This window comes from Xiphophorus hellerii, chromosome 3 (genome assembly GCF_003331165.1).
Source record: "Xiphophorus hellerii strain 12219 chromosome 3, Xiphophorus_hellerii-4.1, whole genome shotgun sequence".
Taxonomy (NCBI): Eukaryota; Metazoa; Chordata; class Actinopteri; order Cyprinodontiformes; family Poeciliidae; genus Xiphophorus; species Xiphophorus hellerii.
Genome location: NC_045674.1, coordinates 12,430,970 through 12,456,218, shown reverse-complemented (window position 1 = coordinate 12,456,218; position 25,249 = coordinate 12,430,970). Strand labels below are relative to the sequence as shown.

The window sequence follows — 25,249 nt, the reverse complement described above, 5'->3', positions numbered from 1 at the left end:
ATAAGTGTAAAATTAAAAGTTTGCACCATAAAAATTAGATGAACAACAAAGTAATTAAATTATCAAACATCACAATATTTCCTAATTAAATTAGGACAGCTGTATTTTTAAGCAATTGTTTCATTTCACTCAGAAAGACAATCATAAAGATTCATTTTATACTCGTGCAAATCAAATAAACTAAGACAGAGATCCACATCGCATACTGATAACACATAACAAAGTATTATTTTTATTTGTACCCTTTTCACTGCAAACAATACGTTAGATTTTACAATGCAATATTAACCACCATCCATTCTGGAGAGGTTTGTGAGCTCCTATAACTTCTAAAGAGCGATAGCTTGTAAAGGAAAACCTAAATAGCATTTCTGTGAAGCTCAAAAGTTTTCTTTAAGTCCCCAACTCTGACATTGAGTAGTTACTCCTGTTTATAAAAGGCCTTTTGCTGCAGCTGTGAAGAGAGAGGATGTGACAGCTGGATGGGGATGAGATGTGGGTAGGTGATCAGCCCTGACACTGCTCGTATCTGAAAACAGAGAACAAAGACAAACTCGCTCAAAAAAAAAGAAAAAAAAAACCCAGTCCTCCAATCTCTTTCATTCTTCCCCTTTAAACACAAACACAAGCAGCCCACGCAACAACAACACACAGGCGAAGGAGCGCTGCCTGTCAGCACATGGCGTGATATTATGCCACAGTGTCAGAGTGATGTTCAGGCCGGTCTGATTGGTGAGTGTGACGAGCGGTCCACAAACAACTCCGCACACAGGTGATGCAAGAATTTTTCGCTCACCGCTCCAGTTCCTTATAGATGTCATTGTCTCCTCTTGGCTTCAAATCCTTGCACAAAGAAAAAGAGAAAGGAGTGACATGGGGACAAAGACACATTCTGAGGCCAGATTCATGTCCCTCCAGTGTGTAATGAGATTGATTTCTTAAAGCTACTAATGTAAGGAGGCTGCTGAAAGGTGATGGGTTTATATGAAAGAGTCCTGACAGATTGGAGGACTCCAAGTGTGAAGGAAGACGTATCTGCAGACAGCTTAGAGAGGGTGAAACAGGAAGAGTGTCAGGGACTTTTTTATGCATGTAATACAACTACTCACACTTCCAGGTGCTGCTCAGTATAATGAATTCTCTTCAAAAGGTCAATTTGTTTAAGTAATTTCAACAGAGTAATTCATGTTACATAAAGAGTGACATAGTTCAAGTATTTATTTCTGGCCATTTTGATCCACATGGCTTACAGCTAATTAAAACCACAAAAATTACATTTCTGAAGAAATTGGAATGTTTCATAAAATTAATTAGAAATATATATTTTTTTAATTCAGAAAGGTTATGTTATTGTCTTACACAAACATCTCCAACAAACAGTCATGATGTAAATATTATATCACAAAAGTTCACTGTTAAAGAAGCTGGTAGTTCACAAAATGTGCCATCAACATATTACTGGAAAGTTTAGTGGAAGGAAAGCAAGGGAAATACTGTATATTAATTAATTCCAGTATTTCAATTCAAATGGTATGATTTATACTGTATATTATATGGTTTCGCAACAGACAGAGAAAAATATTTCAAGCTTTTATCTAATTTCTTGATTTCCAAGGATTGTATGTAAAATATGTCCATATACTTTACAGGAATATTCACTCAATACTTGGTCTGGACTCTTTTTTTGAATTCAATTAAATTCAGTTTTCTTTATATGAATTACTGCACCAATGCAGCATGCCATGGAGGTGATCAACCTGTGGTTCTGCTGAGGTGTGTAGGAAGTCCAGGGTGCTTTAATAGCTGCATTAGCATGTCTACATTCTTGGATCTGGTGTCTTCCTCTTGACAACCCCCAACTCGGGCTCTTCCAGGCCTTGGTGGCCGGTGTCCTGTAACTTTTAGTAATTTTCCTTGTCCAACACATGGCTGGTTTACTATGGGGGAAATTTTCTGCCATAAATCAAGAGCACACATTTTCAGTTTGAAAGCAGGATTTCATCTCTTTGTTTTCAAAACTTGTAATACTTGCACTCAAAACTTCTGCTCCCTTTCAAATATTCTTTGTGCTCTGTCAAACCTCTGTGTTCACGCTGTGGTTTGCTCTCTCTCAAACTCTTTTCTGCTCTCTCTCAAAACAAAAAAGTACTGTCGCCTGACAGCCGTTCCAGCCAACAGAATGAAAGTGTTCTGTCCAGATTACCCTTGTTGCTAGTGTACACTTTTTCCGATTGCATTTTTACCTTTCACTCAGTTTTCCGAAATATGCTTGGATACAACACCTTATGAGCAGCCAAATTATGATTTTTTTTTCTTTTTTTTCTTCACCCATGAATGTGTTAGCCATTACAGTATTTCTGAACTTTTTACTTGGTCATATGTTTTATTCTGGTGTTGAATGTGGGGTTTCTTGCATGTAATAGATCTATTTGAATTGAATTGCTGAAGTAAACTAACTTGTCAATGCTTTTCTAATTTACAGTATTGAGATGTTGCACTGTGCTTGTGTGTGTTGGGGACGACTAAACAACTTACCATGTAGACTGAACCCTGGGGAGGAGCCTGTTGGGAAGGAGGAGAGCAGAAAACAGGTTTAATGAACAGCAAGCAACGAAAAAAGAGGGGAAATGGGAAAAGAGGAGGAAAGCAAAGGATAAAAATTGCACTTCAGAGAGAAGACGGCAAAAAGAAAGAAAGAGAGAGTGAGAGACAAAAGGGAGGGAAAAGAGAACTAAACACCAGTGGGGAAAGAACAGAATATAAGAAGCAAAATTCATCAGAGGGCGTTTAGTTCTTGAAAATGTCTGAATTCATCACCTGTCTGATATCCTCTGGATTCTCATAGATGTTCTCCGATTCACCAGACTGGACAGACAGTGACTGCTCAATACCTGAGAGCAGAGAGAAGCGACAGAACGCACTCTCATGAAGTGGGGGCACATTCATTACAACAAGCCCAGAGGATGTCACGGCCCGCATCACTCAGACGCAGGGGCCGACAGGGGGCCCGGAGATGGACGGAGCAACGGAGAAGCTGTCAAGAAATAAATCGCCGGAAGACTCACCGCGATCAGAAATGTGTTTCTGTCTCCATAGCAACACGCCGACAGCTGCTGAAACCAGGGGCACCAGGAGTAATAAAGCAGAGAGAGAAGGGTGCAGGAAGGAGGGGGTGACACTCTCTGCAACAGAGGGGCAGAGGGGGGTAGAGGAGGAGAAAAGGACAAAAACATGAACGTCTCAGAGCGACGCTAATGTTAAACTCTCAGAAGAGTGACTGAATGCCCTCAAACTTATCTGTGTTTGCTTTCCACTCTGCTGTGCGGGTCAAGAGGGGGCAACCATTTTTATTTTATTTTTTTTCAAATTTGTTATGTGAACACTTTACAGTTGCGATTCCACTGCGAACATGTTTCATGCATTTGCATCATGCTGCTGTCAGTCAGAGACAATGATTGCTGTGGAAGATGGCGAGGAAATCTGAGGCGTTCTTAGGCAGAGAGAGTAGCCTGTGGAAATCCTTTGCAGACATCGATCTGACACGCATCCAGTCTGGACCACAAAGCCTGACAATTTAAAACTCACACGAAAGGACGGAGTGCGGAGGCGTCTCGGAGACCAGGTGTCAACGGATGCTTACTCCACTTCCATACAGAGTGGAGTTTACTGCCGCTAATTACTCCATATCCTATTTACAAAACATAAACATGATAAAAATCCAAATATTTCCTTCTGTCTTTTTCTTTTTTTTCATTTCCTCCCACTTGATTTCTGCATCGAGCTGTTGCCTCCAGGCAAACAAACAAAACAAACAGCCAGGCCCATCAATGCAGCTTTGAAAAACAGGTGAGGTAGAGAGTGATCACCGCACACGTTACATAAGCACACTATTATCTTACTGTTGTACAATTCAAATTTCATGGGAAGAGTGCAGGTTTGTGAAGAAACCTGTTTGCATATTGAGGATGACATCAGTGTTGCAAAACAGAGCCACAGGGAAGCCGAATTGTTCTGCAGCTGTCTGCTCAGCGTTCATGGAGTACAAACCAATTAGATATCCGCCAGCCGTTCTGAAAGGACGTATAATAAATGCTAAATTGCTTTTGAGCAAGTCGTTTTCTCACTGCGCCCTTTGCAGTGGCTTAAAAAGTATTCACGCGCCTCGAGCTGTTTTAATCACTAACTTTAATGTGCTTTATTGGGATTTTATGTGATAGAACAACATAAAGTGGACCATAGATGAGGGATTTTCTGCAGGGCTCTTCTTATTTGCAAAATAGTCTCAGATGGACTTAGCAATTAAACCAATACTGTGATTTAAAGGCAATCAGAGTATTGGGGGCTCCAGACACTCCAGACCAAATTTTAGATTTGTACATGTGAAAAATGTCAAAATGTATTTCTTTTTTTTGGGGGTGAAACAAACAGATAAAAATCACACTCATATTTTGTTGGAATATCTCTAGCTTTAATTGCGGTGTTCAGTCTCTGCAGCATTATTTTGGAAAGCTTCTGACGTGTTAAAATATTTATATTCATTCAGAGCTGAGTTAGTTCTTTGCCAAGATCTTGTACAGATGATAGAAGAGTTTGAACGCTCTGCAAAGCCTTCTCCAGCACATCCCAAATGTTGTCAATTGGGTTTAGGGCCAGACCGTGGCAGCTAGTCCATGTGTGAAAAGATATCTCATGTTCCCTGAGACTTTCCTTCACAATTTGAGTGAAATGAATCCTGACATTGTCATCTTGGAGAATTTGTAAAAGCCCATGACATCAACTAGAAGGAAATTCACTGTTTGAATAACCGGATCCTTCAGCGGATCTCCTTCTATGAGGACATTACCGTGATGAACTTGGATTTGACCAACTCCCAAAGCTTGTAGACTATGAGTGCATCACTTCATCTGCCTTTCGTTTTACCCCGACGTGCCCATCTAACAGGAAGAGGGTAAATCTCAACCACACTCAAACAGAGATAATGGAGCTCCAACTTAAAAAAAAAAGTTTATTTATTACACATAATCAAATTAAGCTTGCCAAACTTACTGTATTTATATTTGTTTAACATGGCAACTTAATGAACTTAATAGCTTAATTTATTAAGTGAAGTTGGATCACCTGCTTTCTTTTTTCAGTGCATTGTTCCAGAAGTCTTGATTAACTTTGTGAAATCTAAGTAGTGACATTTTTTTGGACACAAAAATGTCAAAACATTTGTGGGGTGTGAACACTTTTTTCAAGGCACTGCAGATAAAGTTCACTCACGCATCAATTTGTCATTATTTATGTTTGAATAACAAACTGACCCCTGAGTCTCACCTCAACCTCTGTGTCACACCTTTTCACGGGCTTTAGAATGATCCATCAATTATGTGCTGCATGAGGTGTAATTGATTGGAGAATATGTGCAGAGGTTGCTAATGGAATACTGTACTGATAGCTGACCCCAGGACTGCCCAGCACGGCTCCCCAGGCCAGCCTTAATGCATGCATTATGTTAATGGAGCGCAGTGAAGTGAGGCCTATCTCGGTACGTTTCTCAAGTCTCCTCCATGGCTCCTCTTTCTATCCTGCCGTCTCTGCGATTGGCATTTTTCTTTCCTCCTCGCCTGTTTCATCTCAAATGAGGTGGGGTGTGATTTATATCACTGTAATTGTAGAGTGGAGTGGCGCAGAGGATGCAGACCAAAGAACTGCTTGAATGCTTCGCAAAGGATGAGTAAATTGAGGATATGGAAGAAAATCCCTCACTTTTGATGTATTTTGCGTGCTGCAGAGCACAATGATTGCTTCAATTTTGTTTTCCATCGGTAAAAGAAATTCTCTATTATTCGGTGCTGTTTTTTGAATGTTCTGAATTCACACTTTATTTTAGGTTTTGTGCATTAGATGTTCCCAAACAAATAAATACAGCGCCTTGCAAGAATATTCATACCCTTTTGAGCTTTTCCATGTTTTTATTCAATGTGTTTTATCGACTAAAGTCAAAGGAATAAATTAACAGGGAAAAATATTACTGAAAATAGTGGACAACCCAGAAAAGTCCCTGACTTTGTTAGGCAACATAAAACCCCAAAAGACACCAAAGATTTTGGATGCAGTGATAAAAAATGTCTCCCACCAAACAGCTGTGTGATTTTTTTTTCCTTCTAGAAATTCTATTTATATACCAGTAAATGTCACCACTTATTGTTACATTATTCATTATCACCCTCGGATTTTTATGCCACCTTGCACTTTTGCAGTTTTTGTGCAACCTGACAGTTTACACAGTGTTATGTAGGTCAAACAGCACTCAGCTTATTTGAACTTTCTTGTCTGCTCAGTTGAAATTTCCCATGACACAAACCTGAAATGTAACTCACTTCTACTTCAGAATAATTGCACCTATAGGAAATATACATTTTATAATGTCTTGTTATAGCTTTACCATTAGTGGGAGTCATAATCAGATCCGAGTCTCTTAGCCTAAGTGATGTAGAGGAATATAGAGAGGTAAATAGTCTGTGCTAAGGGATCCATTTAACTGTCACGTCCTCCTGTGCTTCCCCACAGCCAAGCAATACAATAAGCCTGAATAATTTAGATTTTGTGAGGAGATATGTCCCAAGGTCCTGTCTTATTATAGTCACATATTAACCGGGTAAGGGTAATGAAAAAAAAACAAAACTCATATCTTCTATGTTTTATAAAAGAAGAATCTGCACACAGAATTTTACAAAGTATTAGGAAATCATGTGGGATGACTTAACCATGCAAGTCAATAATATTATTTTGGATATGAGAATTTATGAGACTGAGACAAGTTTAGGACTTTTCTTTAAAAGTTCCTGTATTGAGATTTTTTCTCTTTTTGCTTGTTTGTCACATTTTAATGTTCTGATATTATCATAGAGACAAAGATAACCAGAATATTTTTTAAATGCAGTTTTTGGTGTGAAAAAATGTAAAAATGTAAAATGTAATGTAAAAAAAAAAAACTCCTGTGAAGGGAACCCATTTGACAACATGAAGTAGGCTAAATGATCCCAAAAAGCTTTTAGCTCTTTAAAGAGGTTCATTTTTCAAGTTGTTTAAATCTGCAAGACTGGAAAGGGCTACAAAGTCTTGTGAACCACAGAGAGAATCATTACTCACAAACAGAGAACACCTGGAACGAGGGTGAATATTCCCAGGAGTGGCTGACCTTCCCAAATGATTCCAAGAACTCATCAACAACTCATCCAGGATTTGACAAAAGAACCCAAAACAGTATCTAAAGCAGTATGCGCCTCAGTTAAGGTCTGTGATCAATAAGATAGAGACCTTAACTGTTTTTGCCTGAGCAACAACTATTTAAACTAACTTTATGCGAGAGCTCCAAGGCAAAAACCACAGCTGTTCAAAAAGAAAATTAAGAAACTCTTCTCATTTTGCAAAAAAGTACAAATAAAATCTTCAAAATACCAAAACAAAATTTTGTGAAAAAAAAAAAGTGAAAGCCATGCATGTGATAGAAAATCCAACTCAGTCTTTCAGAAAAGCAGCAGTCAATAGTGGTGGTGGTAGAGTGATGAGCTGCTTATCAACTGAGTTTTCCATAAATGATGAAAGTATAAAATCCTGCAGAAGAAAACCTGACCTTCAGTTTTAAGTTTAAATTCAAGCGTACCTGGATTCTACAGCAGGACAATGATCTAAAGCAAACCAGTGGGACTGAGTAGCTAAACAGAAACACAAAAACACTAAACTAAAATCAGTGTCTCGGAGTGACCTAGTCAAAGTCCACACGTAATCTAGTTGAGATGCTGTTGCATGACTTTAAAGAGGCTGCTTGTGTTAAAAATGTGTCTGAATTAAAACAATTTGACAAAGACAAATGGGACAAAATTCCTCCTTTAGTGTAAAAATAAAATCAGTGTCAGTTACAACAAGCACTCAGTGGGAGTTGCTCCCTCCAAGGGGGCGCAGTCAATGATTCGGTTAAATAATGCGATAAATTAAATCACAGTTTAAAAACAGCTCAGTTTACTCAGGTTATATCAGTATAAAATTAAAATATGTTTTATGATCTCTGACATGACATTTAAGTGTGACCAACTAAAAAACAAAAAATCTGCAAGAGGGATGAATAGAAAAAATATATAATTTAGTCTCAAAAATGGCAAAAGTTTTACTGAACGTCATCATTTTCTAAAATAATTATTTAATAAGTTATTTTGCAGGAAAAAAAAATTACCTCCTCTTTCTTTCTAAGCGCATTAATCCCTTTATAATACATACAAAACCCCAACAAAGTTTCCAAAAACTTATTTTGTTTTATTAAAACATCTAGTAAAAAATATATTTTTAAAAATCTGAACGTACGAGGCTTTAAATGGTTAGTCTGCTGCATATCCAACCAACGTTATGCTCCAAAAAACAGCTTTATCCCCTTTGACCCTGTGAGGTAAATTTAAAAAGTTTAACATATGGTATCTGTCAGAGGCATTCTGCTTTTCAAACAGCAGGATTTCTGGAGGATGAACTGACCTGAGGTTGTCTTTAATCCACAGCAGAACGCTTCATGAAGCACATATCCTAGAATTTTCCACACTCATGGTTCATTATCTCTGCAGACCTGACAGGAGGTCCACCAGAACTCTGTGATACTGATATAATACCCTTGATCTGAGAAAAATACTACATCAGAAAGCTGAAAAAATAACTTGCAAAGCATGCGCTCTCATCTCACCTGTTGGGGGCGCTGTGACAGCTTGAACTGCCTGGATGCTCTGGCCGTTTTTCAGCTGCAGGGTGCAGGTGTAATTCCCTGCTACAACAGGGGTGATGGGCAGTGGCAGGGTGGTGCTGATGCTGCCAGGACCGCTGCTTGACATCTGCAGCCGCCGACTTTTATTGTCATGTTGCCACACCGCGCCCTGAACGTTGGCGCGCTCTGAGTACAGGCACAGAAGATTCAGCTTCGAGGGATAATGGCTGGTTTTCACTGGAGAGAGAGAAGAATGAGAGGAGATGGCAAAGGAAAGAGAAACCAGAAAGAAGGATGAATTGGTGGGGAAAAAAAACTGTCTGGAAGGAAGAGAAATGAGAAAGAGTTAAAATGTTTCTGTCTGAATATTTAAAAGGGCAAGGACGGACAGAGAGAGAGTGATGATCAAAGGGGGATCGTGATATGAAAAACATAGAACAATTCAGAGAAGGGTCAAAATAATATATATTCATTAAAGTGATTTACTGCTAATGCATTGGTTGACTGTGACTGATGCTTGGTGTCTCATCAAACTGTAATGAGAATCCATCTGGGCGTAATCAAGCCCCGCAGATCCCCACCTCACACACACAAGCCTAAAAAACACACACTTCAGCCTTGATTAGTGTGATCAGCGTGGGCCACCCACAGCCTCGGTGGGAGGGCAGCAGGTATAATCACACATAATGATACTTCTAACGACGGAGGGGTAAAAATATATGCCTCACATGATTGGGGAGTGGGTGGAGGTGTGAACGTGGTGCAACGGATGCAGATTTGTGAAGCGGGGTGACAGTGACAGTGACGGATCGACCGGTCATGTCTGGGCAGCTGTGATGGATGCCGGTGGGACTGTGATTAGTAAAGCCTTCCAAGGCCAGCATGACAGGCTGTTGTAAGAGTAGGAGTGCATGTTGGATTTGTGCATGTGTGGGTGCTCCTGCAAAGAAAAGGGGAAAAATTCCCTTAGGCACTCTCGTAAAAAATCAACAGGTGCTTAGCAGAATTTTTCTTGGTCTTTACGTTTATAAATTAAGCACATTTCTCTTTCAGGAGCAATATAGTTAATGTTTTCATTTAATAATGCGACACTCTGCTAATGGCTCCAGGAAACTCCTTCTTTATTTGTTTTCCTCATTTGGAGTCAGTGAATAAAGAGCTGAAACCAGTACAAATTTAATGTCTCACTCAATGACTCTTCAGCAGGGGCACATGATTGCTGAAACACCTCAGGAGACAGGTGCTAGAGGCTTGTCTCTCTAAACACTGACACATATTACCTCGGTGGTTAACAGCTCTGCACATTCTTCAGCCTTGCTGAATAGCTTAACATTTCTGCTGTCACGTTCTTGCAGAAAGTCACAGAGTGGATAAATACAGGTGCTTACATAATCTGATCAGTGGAGATGAAGGTCACATTAATTTGGGACCTTTAAAGATGCAAATCAACAATTCCAGTGGGATTAAAAAGATTTGAGTTCATGGATCATTTATCCTCAGTAAGTTGAATGCAGACCGTTTTTATAACCATCACCAAGCTGCTTGCATAACCCAGGCTGGACATTGCTTTTAAGCATAGCCCACCAGGTTTGTACAATACCAATAGAAGATAAACAGCTACACAGCATGATTCTGCCACCTCCATGCTTGACAGTTGACACCGTGTTCTTTGGTTTGAGTCCTCCAAGCATTGTTCTTGTCATTAAGGCCTGGTAGGTAAGTTTTTTAAGCACTTACTCCAGGCCAGAACCAGCTGTGGTGAGTGATATTGATCTTTTCTTGCTGTAGAATCCAGACATACCCAGTTTTTGTCATCTGACCCAACCAGTCACTCAAAAGTAAAGAAACTGGTGCCAAGATATTAAAGGGTAAACCAGAAACACCTTAAGCTGCTTTGATTCCCCACAAGGAGGCTGCTTTTAGATCGCAACATACTGAGAGGGTGCAACCAACAAATAGCAAAGTTTCTGCTTCAATATGAGCAAAGTCAAAGTCATCTGACGTTTGTAGTTCCCTCAAGAAAAGGCCTTCCAAATAAAAGCTTTATGTTCAGGGAAGTCAAAGATTGAACCATTTATCCACAAAAAATTAATGTTTGGGAGAGTCGAGATGAGGCTTTCAAACCTGAATAATGTCCAGCATGGTGGACGTAGCATTTTGCTATGGATTAGTTTCACTGTCATGGTACTCATGCATTGCACAAAGCCCAAAGTAACAGATAAATCGTTTAAATAACATGAACTGAATTGACACCTTCAAGCACAACTTAAATTTTCAGCACCTAAACAAGCAAAATGTGTTCTAGAGAAACATTATAGGGTAAAATAAGATTAACTATATCATTTGGCTTAAAATAATACGTGATTCTGTCAAAAGCACTATGAAGCATTCTTCTTGTAGTATCAAACTGCTGCATTGTTTTGCTGCTTGAAGTTCTAATTGTGGATGAAATAATCAAGATTGAGGATTTTTGTATAAAGGTTTTATATTCAGATGAGTTTGGAGATTGGAGAGATCAAGGTGAGGTTTTCAAAACTAAAAACAATGCATCAATTGTCTAGCTAGGTGGTGGTAGTATCATGCTGTGAAGCTGTTTCACTGCCAGTGATACTTGTGCATCGGATAAGATTTGAAAATGTTGCTTAAATGACAGGAAACCAACCAATTCTGCAAAGAGGAATGGTCAAATATCCAGCCAAAAGGTTGTAAATAGGCCTGTCACGATAGCAAATTTTGCTGAGCGATTAATTGTCTCAAAAAATTATTGCGATAAACGATAATATTGTCTGAAGACCTTTTTACACTGATTTAATGGAAATGACGTAATAATGCATGTGATTTCCTGCCAAAGATAGATACACTGTATTTTCAAAAGAACACTTAACACTGGAACTGATAAACAAAATAAACAAAACAACCAAAAATAAAATGGATTCTCAGTCTCCATTAACAAAAAATGTACTTGATAAAAACTAAACATAAAGCCAAAGTGTAAATAAATACTGCATTCAACCAAAAGAGTGCAGATTATGAAGTCTGTATATTATGTTGCCCTTCAGTAATAATTAGATTTAAATAGAGAAGATGGGCACATCGACTACCTGATGCAATAATTCACACTACATGATTTTTTGCTCCTATTTTTCCCCTTAAAACAATCTTAAAACGTTGATCTTTCTAAGATTGTGTGGTGTGTTACGGTAGATCGTCGTTGCTGCTCCGATCTAAATCAGGGGTTTTCCCCGACTGGGATCTTAACGCAGCCTGTTGAATGTGACAGGCAGCCAATCAGAAAGCGCGGATTCTCCTCCGCGCTTTGTGAGGGGAAATTACGGAGGGGAATCCCAAACAGCTGACACGGCGCAACCCGAAGTCCAGCGAACATTGGAGATGATACGTGGAAACAACATTAATGTTTATTCAACATGCAAAGAATATAGAAATGACAAGACGTAAATAGGTTATAATGATTTTCATTCAGTCAGGACTTTACGCTGACACTAGCCACATGCATTGCAGGTAGATTGTAGTAAAGCATTGATTAATGCCTGGTTTTTAAATTAGTTAACTGGACTTGTAGCCATTATTTTGTGCCCATTGTTGGACACCACACGGCAGGAACGAATCCGATCGAACCGTTATACCTAGGATTTCTGTCGGCTAATGTGCGGTCTGTCAGGTTTTGAAAATGGGCCGACAATAGATCCTGTCGTGCGTGCTGGACTTTACACTAAGTAAAATGAGGAAGGGGGAGTCAGTGGAGAGCACCGGAGTTGAGCCTTTTTTCATTCGGTGTCATCAACAGAAAGAGAAAAAGGCCGGAAGAGACGATAATGCCCATAATTGAAATGACGTCGATAGTTTTAATTTATCGTACGATTAATCGATTTATCGTTTATCGCGACAGGCCTAGTTGTAAATATCAAATAATAAATAAATATCAATGGGGCTGCATGCATAAATATCTTTCATGAATAATATAGCTGTTACAAATATAACTATAACTTTACATCAGAATCAAGGAGAACTGACCTGTATAAATCACTGAATCTGTATTTGCCATGTAATTATCAAACATACTCTGTCGAATGAGGCCAGCTTAAGGAGGTGAGATGCTTTACCATATAAAAGACTGATCTGAATAAAATTTAAACTACATCCCACGAGATCTTTGCTGCCATTGTTCTATTGTTCCTCCAACTGCTGACAAAGACTTTCTTCATAATTTATGGCTTGCCAGTCACATTTTTAAAGGAACAATGAGATGAGAAAGAGCTTTTAGAGACAGCAGATTCTTGTTGAAAACTCACTGTGGTCCCAGTTTCCTTTGTTTCCTTGAATATTTCCACAACCGCCGTAAAGCATTGTGTTTTACATTTATGTAGAAACTACAGAAGATTTTACCGTTTCTGTGACTAATGATGTGGCAACCTGCAGAAGTTCTTGCTTTATGCTTCATGAGCTTGAGTTTGTAAACCGTCATCAACTTCTTCTGACACCATTATTTTATAATTTAGCGTCCCCTGAGGCAAAGAGTTATCATTGTTTCACAAAACTAATGTTTTCATTCTTTTATATTTATCACTCACTTTTTGGTTGACTCAGACCAACAAAACAACAAAAGTAAAACTTAAAAAATAAAAAGATCTTGGTTTGATCTGTAAAACTTTAAATTCTTCACTAATCTCGCAGGGTGAAGTTTTGTTGAGAAGTCCTGGATGAAAATATATGACACCAATTTACTCATCATGAAACTTTCATTCAAAAACCTTGAGCACATTCAGCCTTTCTTCCTCCTATGATAAGAAAGATTTTCAGAATGTTTTTTGTTTGTTCAGAGATGGTGCAAATAATTTTTGCCCTAGAAAAGAAGTATGAATGAAGCACTGATGAATTAGAAAAATAACTAATTTGAGGATATTTAATTAAAGAGCAAAGGAATATTTAAGAACAATGGCTACAAATGGAGTGCAACACAGATTTTATCTAGTATATTATATTATATTATATTATATTATGTTGCGTTATGTTATATTATATTATATTACATTATATTTTGCATTTATGTCATACCTACACTTTATAAATATCATGCATTTGTACTGTGTTTTTCGTCAGATGATTACTTAAGGACGTCATAAGTGATATAAATGAAATAACTGTAAGAAAGTGGTCCAGGTATAAATACAGCATATAGTGTTTTTGAGATTTAAATATTTTTGCATTCTTCCCCAGTTATTCTGTACATGAGTATTTAGAAATTTGGAAAAATAAATTGTGATTAAGAAATGAGAAATATTTTTGCATAAACTCACCAGCAGGGCTGAAACGATTCCTCGAGTGATTCGAGTACCTCGATTATTAAAATTCCTCGAGAAAAATTTATCTGCCTCGAAGATTCGTTAATTTATGTTACCGTGTTCCGGCCGGGTTATTACTGGCGTTGCACAACGCTCTCACTTCCGCCTGAGTTGTTGACGGGGAAGAGCGCTGCAGGTGTATTTATACAGGTGAGCGGCTAAACTGAACACTGCGGGCGGCTGCGCATTAGATAATTAACGTAAGTGTAGCTTTACGGACGAAAATTTATTAAATATCATCCCGGTCTCAACAAATGGGTGGCGGAGCTCGTCGTGGCGGCACGTAGCTGGTAGATGAGTTTCTGTGTGACGAACGAAGGTGTGAAATCCCGTCGCTAACATGAATACAAAAGCTATAAATATCTGGGCAAGGTGAGAGTTCATCTGTTAAATTGACTGAAGATGAATACATGAACGAAAAGCTGAACTATAGACATTTTTATAAGCGTATTTGTGAGCCCGCCTCTTTATTATTACACTGAATATAATTTCAGATTTTCGTATAACTTTTCTTCAGGTTAACTTGGAAAGTGAGCTATTATTGCTACAGGTTAATTTTCTAAACTACAGAAAAGTTATTGTTAGGGAAGCTCAAATGTGAAAAATTGGACTGATGTTGGTAATAGTAACTCTGCTCTTATGTTAAATTTACCAGTGTTTTATTTAATCTTTTTTTTTATCCGATTACTCGATTAATCATAAGAATAATTGATAGATTACTCAATTACTAAAATATTCGTTTACAACAGCCCCACACACCAGTAATTTGTAATATGATTAAAAAAATATATATATTTTTATGATATTCTTTATTTTACATCTATATATTATTAGACTGGAAATTAGTTTCCACAAAGGTTGCAGGATTTATTCTTTGTTTATTTCTTCATCTAAGATACAAATTGATGGCAAGAATCATGCGAGAGAAATTGATTTAAAGTGCACAAATTACATTAAAGCATGGCTGTTTGTCTGGTAATAGAAAAGAAGAATAAAATGATGTGGGTAATGACTTGAACAGTGATGTAATTGAACAAATGCCATGAGAACAAATGATCAGACTTTATGAACTAATTGAATAATATTACTCGGTTGATGAGGCTGCTTGCAGCTGATTTTGGGTATAATTTGTGAAGAAATGTTTGAGCAGAGATGGCTCGATGCATGTTGTTATTTTTATAGTTAAGGAAGGAGCAGGTTGTGTAAGTTACTTATTGTTTTTACTGGTGGGCTGTGGATGATTGTTTTTAAATAATGTGCACTGAAGCGAATGAATGAATGGATGACACGGTTCTATATGTTCTTACTTGCAATGAAAGAAGTTTGTTGATGTTGATGCATCACTTTTTCTTCTAAAAATAATTTTAAGAAACCAATCAGACCCCAAAATGATCATGTCAGTAATATTTTAAAAAGCTTAAAATTCAACTTAGTGCTTGTTTTTTTGAAGCAGATGAAGTCAGAACTTTTGGAGGAATACAAATAAAGTTCTACAGCAGATAACAAATCACAAGTTTCCATGTTCCTGCTGATGAAAAGTGACTCCACAGCATGATACAGCCATCACCATGTTTTCAAGGTAATGTGCCGTGTCAGCTTTCCACCACACATAGTGTGTTACAGGCTATAGATGTTTTGTCATATGGGTTCCAGGCAGAGACACAAACTAGAAGAGTGGCACACTAAAATTGCTATTTTTTTTCTCCCCTCGTGGGCTCTAGTGTCCCTTATATGAAAGTAGGTTGACAGGAAAGAGCGTAGGAGAGGGGGAAAGACATGCGGCAAATATCGTCAGGTCCAGGAGTCGAACCCGCGACAGCCGTGTCGAGGACTCAAGACCTCCAAACATGGGTTGCGCTAACCACTACGCCACCACGGCACGCCCTAACATTGCAATTTCATCTAAATGCACTGCAGCCTTAGATTACAATGAACAGTAGGCCGAGATTTGAATAACAAAACTGTTTACCAAACATACACATGGATTTGTTTGGCATGTAGGGCATAGACTAATTGTTCCTGTTTAGCTTAGCATGGCTTAACAGTACACAACTTCATTTTTAGTGCCATTATGCTGACTCTATTCAACTTAATTATCAACTTAAAATGAAAACTATAAACTACAAATTGCAAACAGTTGTTTAGTTGCTTCCTTTTCTCCTTTATGAAGAGTTTTTTAGTGCAGTAATCTGAGGTGCTTTTTTAAAATTATTATTAAACATCATATGCATCAACCTGAAGATTAGACTTTAGCCATTTGGCAAAAATCTCATGTATTTACAAGTAAATATGAATTGAGTTCTACTTTTATAAAATAAAATTGAAACGATCAACAACAATAATTATTAATGACAGTTGTAAAACAACAAACGGAGCATTTCTGTCATCTACTTACATGGAGTGTGGACAAAAGGCAAATCTATGTACAATATGCTATGAACAAACTGATTGACAGCTCTGGTGGGCGGGGCCAGGCAGGGTGTCCAATCAGATTTCAGCCACCTCTGTGGCCACGCCCCTTGCGCAACAGTTTCCAACCACTCTCTTCCTTACCTTTCAGAACGCTGAGTCTTGTCCTCTGGCTGAAGACAACGTCATTGAGAGACACTTCGCAAACGTAGAGGCCTCCATCTTTCAAATCAGGGGTGAGTAGGAAGGAGAAGCTCCCAGCCTGTGGGTTGTACGGCGGTCCGGCTAGCTGGAGCTTGCTGCTGTGCTTGGAGGTGAAACCCCTCCAGCGGTCGTAGTGGTACACTAGCTTAATCTTGCTGTAATTTTTGGTGTCTGGGAAAAGCCAGTGAAGCCGAACATAGTCACCCTGGCTGCTGGGACAGACCAGGAGGAAGGATTTTTGAGCCTGAGTGGCAGTGAAGATCTCATTTCCTGCAGGTAAAGGAGTGGAAGCAGAGGTGAGAACATTACAGCACACAAAGACGCGCTGATTAGCAATTCTGAGGAAAAAGATGATAACAGGGAGAGAGGTTAAGACTGGGAATAAACAGAATAGCCAACGAGTAATGAAATGATGGGGAAAGAAAAATTCTCCAGCAATTAGGATTAAGTTTTTATAGGCTGAGAGTCACCTCTGACCTTCAGCTCCACCTGATTAGCAGGCAGCTGACTCAGGACTTTCAGCCTGCTTCTGTTGGAGTTACTTACGGTGTGAAATATTGGTGAATGAGGCCACATTGTTGGCTGCGGAGGGAAGAGCAATAAAGGAAAGGAGAGGAACAAATGATGAATAATATATAAACATAGCAGCTCTAATATTCACAGTAGAACAAGCTGAAATCCAGTGTAGATCTACAGGATGCTTTTGAATCCTGAAACCCTTTTATTGAAGTAAATACTTTTGAAAAACTTTAGGTTCAGGATTCCTAAATAAATAATGCTTCTGCTCCTGCAGATTCTGGGTTTGATGTTTATCTTCAATGAAAGGAACAACAATCGTATGATTTTCCTCAGTGCTTCTGCTCACCGTCAACTCTCACGTCCACACGCACAGCCAGCGCACCGCTGGAGTTACCCCGGGGGTAAACCGTACAGGTGTAAGTCCCGCCGTCGGCGTTCTGGACCTGCGGCACTTTAGTCACCGTGCCTGAGTTTGGCCACTTCTCTGTCTTCATGGGAGAGCCGCCAGGTGCCGTCCAGGTGATTTCGGAGACAGAAATGTCAGGAATGGCTCTGGCGAACAGCCGCAGGGTGCTGTACTGACGGACGGGCAGAGGGGGAAAGAAGCCAACTGGAGAGAAGGAAGGATACAGGAAGCTAACATTAGAATAAAGCATGATAACCTTTAATCCTTCTATTTATTTATTTGGTACCATTTACAATAAGACTCCCATTATAGATGGCTAATAAATAGTTTATAGATATGTTATCCATTCATCTATAAACACCTTCTAAATGATTAATAACTGATTCCATATTATGCATTAATCATGAGTGAGAAGGAAACTATATGCTAAAACATTTACATTTACAAATGATAATCTGAAATGTTTAGTATTAGAACTCTATGTAAAATATATAGGTGAGCAGACACTATTTGGTAAGAAACCAGTGGATTTGCTCTCTTTCTCAGCCAAAATAAATGCATAGTAAACAGTTTGTTAGTAATTTATAAAGTGTTTAGAGATGAATATTAATAATATCTTCTATAATAATATATATGCATATATATTATTATATGTATACTATATTTTGCATATAATAATATATGTATGAACTACTTATTAGCCTTTGATAACAGGAGCCTTATTGTGACGTGGTACTTTTTTTTTCTAATACCAGAAAATAACATTAAAGTATCTTCATCATTTATTTTTACATTGACTTTAGTTAAGTTTCAAATATTTATCCAAAATATTAAGAGCTATAAAAATAGTGAAAAACCTTGTATTTACAAGACTTTGAGAAGTAAAATTGGATTAAATTATCCCAATCCCAACTATCCCAATATGCTATAAAATTGTACTAAAGTTTGCAGTGATATATATCTGTGGTAGAAATCATTACATCAGAAATGTGCAGAAATATTGATTGATCATTTCTGGTTGTTTGGATGTTTTAGAAAGTCAGAGTTTCTAAAGATCAATCAGAACTGTGTGTGGGTGTGTGTTGGTGTGTGTGTGTGTGGGGGTGTGTGTGGGGGTGTGTGTGTGGGTGTGTGTGTGTGTGTGTGTGTGATCCAATCTACTAGAGTAAAAAGCACATGAGCACCAGCACCAAAAGAAACCTCATGTCAATCGAGAAAAGTATTCCTGCAAGAGTATTTCCATGCTCCGCAGCTCACTGACTTTGGGTTTAAAATATTTACATTCCTGCATCTTAAAAGGAGGAATTTGTGGTCAAACATCTCTGAAACACTGAATCAAAGAAAAAAACCAAAAAAAACCCCAAACTGGAATACTACAATAAATAAAACTTACAGCTACTCAGTTGTTCTCTATAATGTCTATAAGAACTTACCATTCCTTCCAGGTTTTTATATTTCTGGAAGGTTTCACGTTTTATCAAATCAGGACCACAACAACAATGGATTTTGTTAAGATTTTGTGATAGATAAAGTAGTAGTAGTTAAGCTAAGGGAAAAAAAGATACAAATAAAACTCTAGAAAAGTGGGATGCATTTGTATTCAGACTTCTTTACTCTAATACTCCTAAGTAAAATCTAGTTCAACCTTCGGCCGTCACAGAGGGAGGAAGAGTACCAACAAACTGCACTCAGTTAAAAGTCGCACTACTTCAACATATTTTTACTCAATATGTAAGCGAATAGTATTGTTATAAAAAATGTCAAGTAAAACATAAAAAGTTGTGTGCCCACACACAGAAATGACTTAGGGAAGCATAAAAAAATATTGTGTAACAAGGCGACACAAATACTGAGTAACCAATCAGAAGATTTGATTTAATATTTAAACATGGAGCCATCAAATACAAATTTATGCACAAATTTTGGTATTTTAAAGACTAAAAGGAAAAAACAGAAGAATATAAATAACTATAATAAAACAAACCGGTAAAAGACACTTTTTACATTTATAGTAAATTGTTAGTGTGTGTCTGTGTCTCCTACATTTTGGCTACAATATGATTCATTCAATGCCTCTAGTGAGGTAAAGGACATTTTTTATAACTATACTATTCGCGTACATGTAAAAACTATGGTGCAGTGAAGCTTTTCTAAAAAGCTGATTTTTTTCTAAAAGGCTGGAAGGAGTTAATAATAAGATGGATGGAGTAAAATGAAAGTCAATCAAAGGAGAAGACTTCTGGAAATGCATTCCAGTAGGACAAAAGCCTAAACCTGTAAAAGAAAGAGTTAGACTGAAGCTAATTTGTGTTTTTTGAATGGTCAAATCAAAATTCATTTGAGAATCTGTGGTAAGATTCATGTGTGCTCTCCGTCTCATTTGACTGAGATTAAACTGTTCTGCTTCTGAAAATAGGCAGAAATGCAGCTCTGTAGATTTACTAAAACCTGCAGGTGTAATCGCACCAAAATGTGGTTCTTGAAAGTATTCAGTCAGAGAGGTTGAACACAAAGCACGCTGCATTCTTCTGATTTTTATTTGGAGAACATTTTGGAAACCATCTATCATTTTTTCTTCCTCTGCACAACTACGTTGTGTTGGCCTTTCACATGAAATACCTGTAAGTTTGAGGCTGCAATTTGACAAAATGTGAAAATGTTCAAAGGCGATCAATACTTTTGCAACAATGTAGTTACATAGAAAATTGTAGCACTTGAAGCAAAGCATAAGTTTGTACTTTCTTACTAATTTAAAAACGTAAATAATCAGTTCTACACATGTATTATAATAATAAGCAGTTTTCTTAAAAGAGAAAAGTACAAACAAAACAAGATCTCGTTCTCTGAAATTCTCATTCCACTAAATGATGGTTGCTTTTGAATATTTGGAAAAAACTAAAAACGTTTTCCTAGTTGGAGGCTCGTCTTTGCCTCCCGAATATGTGATTTTAAGTGTGTACGTTCATTCAAAGAAGAGTGATTTTACTTTCCCTCACAGACCAACACCAGTATGTGTTTTTTAAATTAGAAGATCTGTGATTTAGAGAAAAATATGCAGTTTCTCTTGCTCACAGCTGAGTCGTTTTTCTACCTGTGAGGACTGTCAAAAGGAAAATCCTCTCCTTCACTTTCCTCTCCTGTTTCTGGATGAGGCACGAGTAGAGTCCTGCGTCCGCCACTTCGGGTGAAACAACCAGCGAGAAATCCCCCGTGTTTCGAAAGTCGTCGTCAGTCAATCGCATGGATGGCTTCGAGGCACCTCCAGAAAACTTTTTCTTCTCGCTGGCTGAGAGAATCAGTTTCCATTCATCCGTGTCCACCGACTTCACCTTCCAGTTAATGGATATGTCGCCTCGGAGTCTGGCACCAGTACAGACCAAGGTGGCGGATGTGTTTTGTTCAACCATCACAACTTCATCCCACTCTGAGGAGGAGAGGGAAAAGTTTCACACAGGGAAACCCCAAACAAAACAGACAATTTTCTAAACATATTCATGAAATGTTCACATTTTTGTCTGATTACAACAACAACCTTCTTTTGTATTTTGTTGAAAGATCATTATAATGTAGCACATTGTCAAGAAGTAAGGGCACTTTGTGACGTTTTTTATTAAAAATGTAGAAAATTTGGTTTGCATTTGTATTTCACCCCCCTTACTTCCATATTCCTAAATACAATCTAATGCAACTCATTTGGAATAATCTGTTCATACAAGTTCAGGTTTTTCATGCAAAATGCTCCGTGAAAGGAAAGCAACACTGCATTACTCTGACATCACCACAATGGTGGAGGCAGCATCGTTGTGTGGACATGCTTCCTTCAGCAGGAACATCGAAACTTGTTATTGTGAAGATAAATGAAAATAGAACAATATTTGAAGAAAACCTTAAGAAAGATTTGAAGCTGGAATGGCGTTTCCTCTTCCAGCAGGACGAGAGCCAAAGTCAAAAGTCAATCCTCCTCAATAATTAGTCTGCAACATGTTTTAGACATTACTCTGATTCAGGATTCCTGAATCAAATGAATGGTTTATTAAAAGATTTTTGCAGAGATACATGACATGCTGATGATGGAATTGATTGACCACCGCTGGTAGATGATACTCAGTGTGCTAGAATGGTGCAACAATCCAGACCAAAATCCTATTGAAATATTTGTTTTGCAAACATTCTCCATCCAATCTGATGGACCTTCAGCTAATTAACAATGAAGAATGGGAAAGAAATCCAGTCGCTAAACGTCCAACAAGTGACAAACCCCCATAAGTCTTCCAGCTGTAGCTGCAGCTGTTGGTGGATCAGGAAAGTATTAACTCGGGGAAGCTGATTCCAAATACACACCACACTTTTCAGATGTAATGTTGGCAAAAAATAAAAAATTGAGAACATTAACATTGTGTTAATCTAAAATCCTTATGAGATACTTTGAAGTTTGTGTGAAATTGTCCTACAAAATCCATGTTCAGGATAAAAAAATGGTGCAAACTAGAAACTTGCTGAAGATAAAACAAGATTTTCGCCATTAAACTTCAAAATTAATTTAAAAGGTCGCTCTCCCTTTTTCCTTTCATGTGTTGCTTGGCAATAAAACGCTGGCTGCACGAATATTTTTACACCAAGAACCTTCCAGTTTGTCAATTAACATCACATTGAGTTATATAAAATTGAAATACATTAAAACATTCAAATTATTTTTTCTTTATTTTTGCTCTTTTTCTATGATACCTTTTTACGGTAAGCATGACGATCTGGAATTTAAACAATAAACTGGACCCAATGAAATACAAATTCAAAGAGCCGTCCTTGAGCCCCTTCTGAGCTGAGCTCATGTAACTCGTCAAAATGTTACAACATTGATCCGCTGGCACAAAGACGTGACCTCTCCCTTCACAACAAGCCCATTAGATTTAACCAGTTCTGGTAAAACTTCGTTTCAAGTTTAAAATATTTTTTTAAAAGTTTGAGAAATCTTCAGAAACGTACCTCTGTGTGAGCTGACTGTGTAAGAAGAATAAACTGCAAGGCAAGACGCGAGAATAAAGCAGAAAAACCCAGACTCCATCACACATTCGAAGAAGAAAGAAAAAGTCTCCCTGCAGCTGCTTTTCTCCAAAACTGTGACCTTTCTTAGTTTCCCCTCAGAACACAGAGTATCTTTCCAGGTCCTGCTGTAAGACTGGGATCCCTGACTGACATGGCAGCAAGTTTACAGAGAATCTTATGGCTCCACAGGATATGGGGCATCTAACGCTGGCATAATCAGCAGGAAAAGAGCGTCGCTGCTCCTGTCGTTTGTCTTTGTGTTGCAGACTGATAAAGCAAAGTTGCTGTTATGTAAAAATACAAACATTATAAACAGACAGATGGGCTGCATGGAATTTAGCCATATTTAAAAGATAGTACAAATGGAAAAACAAGAATTTGGTGGTAGATTTGGAGATAGTTGCGTTTGACGATGTGTTTTTTAGTTAGCTGCACCATGACCTTGATGGTTTTAGGCCTTAGTGATAGAGTTTACTCAAATTTGGTGGTTCATAGTCCAAATATTTTCAACTGGCTGCAGGTCAGGACCCCCAGAAGACTATTAAAAAAATCTTAATATTCCGTTAATCATTCATCAGCTAATTCTGAAGAACGTCTAACGTCCATCATTTCCAAATGCAAAACAGCACCAGGTTGTACTGTGATAGCTACAGTTCTCTTGGTGTTTCATTTCTTACCTTTATCCCCCAACTCAAAATTTCTCCGATCTGATTTATTAAAGATCCGTCTACATGGATGATTCCTTACTGTTAGGAGAGAGTTTCAAATTTGTGGTTCTTTTGCCTGTTCTTGGACATCTGAACTGGTGCACTGGTTGCAAAGATGCAAAAGGCAACAACTGATGAATGCAGTTTACAGTATTTTATCCAAAAGTTTAAAAAAATCTGAAAAATTAGACAACTGTATCTGCAGATGGTAGTGCAATTAAAATAGTGATGTGCAGATGGCAGTGCAGTGAAAGATGGCATACAGATGGGAGTGTAATGATGACTGTCGGGAATGTACAATAATAAGTAACCGAGATTTCTATTGGAGTCGACACATCCATTAAAAATGCTTTCTGAAGAGTCTTTTATCTAAAATCACATTTGGAACTGGAGTTAAGAGACTTGGATATGAGAGAAAACAAAAACTTTGCATATACAGCAGATTCGTTCAAAAGTTTTCACTCATCAGCATGAATATTGTGCTCATTTTAAGCTTTATATGGAGCATATAAAGGCTCCTTTTTCGATGGGGAATGGTTATGACTTTAAAACTAATTCAAAGATACCCAGATTTATATGAACAGGATTAAACACTTTCATACTGTCCCTGTAATATTTGTATTAATACCTTTTAGCAGGTTGTAGAGAAACCAGAAGCTTTTGTTACCACTCAACAATGTCATATCATAACTCTGGCTGGTTTATTCACCTTTATAGAGATGAAGTAGTTTCTGGTTTTAATGATTACAGTGATAAAAGTCTGTATTGTTACTAATGCAGTTTTAAATTAAAGTTGCTTTTCCATATTTGATAACTTCAGTGTCAAATATAAATGGTGCATAAATTCGCTTGAATGTACAATTTTGACCATGTGTGGTTTAGAGGATATTTGCAATAAATCCCAACTTGTGCACACAATTCTTGTTTTTAAAAATCTGTAAAGTTGCATGAAGTAAAATCCTTTCACTTTGAAAATATGAAATAGTTCAAAATCCTCATCAAAAGCTCCAAACTGGCATGACGTTCATGCTCGTCATACATGCATGAAATCTTCACACATGCATGTGTGCAAAAATGTTTGAAATAACAGTTTCTTTTTCTATTTCAACTGCTTCATGTACAAATCATTTGCCTCCAATGAAGCATCTCTGGCAGACATTGCAAGCTTTATATAGCAAAGATATTCGTATAAACAATGAGTGCTAGTGTAACTGATTCTGGCATCTGCATGATCTCAGTTTACAATGTTTACAACACTGTGAAGCCTCAAAAGTCCTACAAAACTTTTGACCCTATCAGTGAGTTTGACAAAAGCCAAGAGGCATGTCATGAGTGCATCACAAAGCATGTGTGAAATAGAGACGATAAGTGCAACAGAGAGTGAGAGGCTGAGAGATGAAAAAGCAAAGACATAAAGAGTTTGGGCTGGTACGGGTACAGAGCCGCCCCCTGGGCAACATGTCTTTACATCCCGTAAATGTCTTTAATTAAGCTAAAGGTGCTATCAGCTCCTCTGAGCACTATTAGAGATTTTTTCATAATTACCACTGGGGGTGTGGGGGCTGTACGGAGAGATTGAAAATGAAGGAAAGTAGATATCAATTGTGGGTGTATAATGACAGCGAAAGAGACAAAAAAGGAAGAGCAGGAGGAAGGAATAACATGCAAGGAGGAGGAGTGCTGATGCAAAATGAGAAACAGAGGGCAAAGCAAAAGTGTGAGAGGTTGTTTGAGGGGATGAGTTTGACTTCAAAGGAGTCAGAGCGGGGTACTGATTTGGTGCCCCCTCCTCCTCCTCCTTTATGGGTAAATAATCACCATAAGCCTGGGTTCTGTCTAATGAATCCACCACCAATGAGCTAATATCTGT

The 25,249-nt window shown here is 38.0% G+C and overlaps 1 protein-coding gene across 1 annotated transcript; it reads right to left on the bottom strand.

The window, feature by feature from the left end:
* Positions 1 to 211: 211 nt before the first annotated feature.
* On the bottom strand, positions 212 to 24,276 carry g6fl (g6f-like). The gene is made up of 11 exons (XM_032558356.1): positions 22,613 to 24,276; positions 20,721 to 21,053; positions 17,570 to 17,833; positions 17,251 to 17,286; positions 16,645 to 16,974; positions 8,714 to 8,968; positions 3,066 to 3,182; positions 2,818 to 2,891; positions 2,536 to 2,562; positions 797 to 843; positions 212 to 529 (listed from the first exon to the last, which is right to left on the bottom strand). Exons 1-11 carry the CDS (start codon positions 22,689 to 22,691, stop codon positions 508 to 510), a joined length of 1,584 nt encoding a protein of 527 aa, XP_032414247.1. The 5' UTR covers positions 22,692 to 24,276; the 3' UTR covers positions 212 to 507.
* Between the last annotated feature and the right edge of the window lie 973 nt (positions 24,277 to 25,249).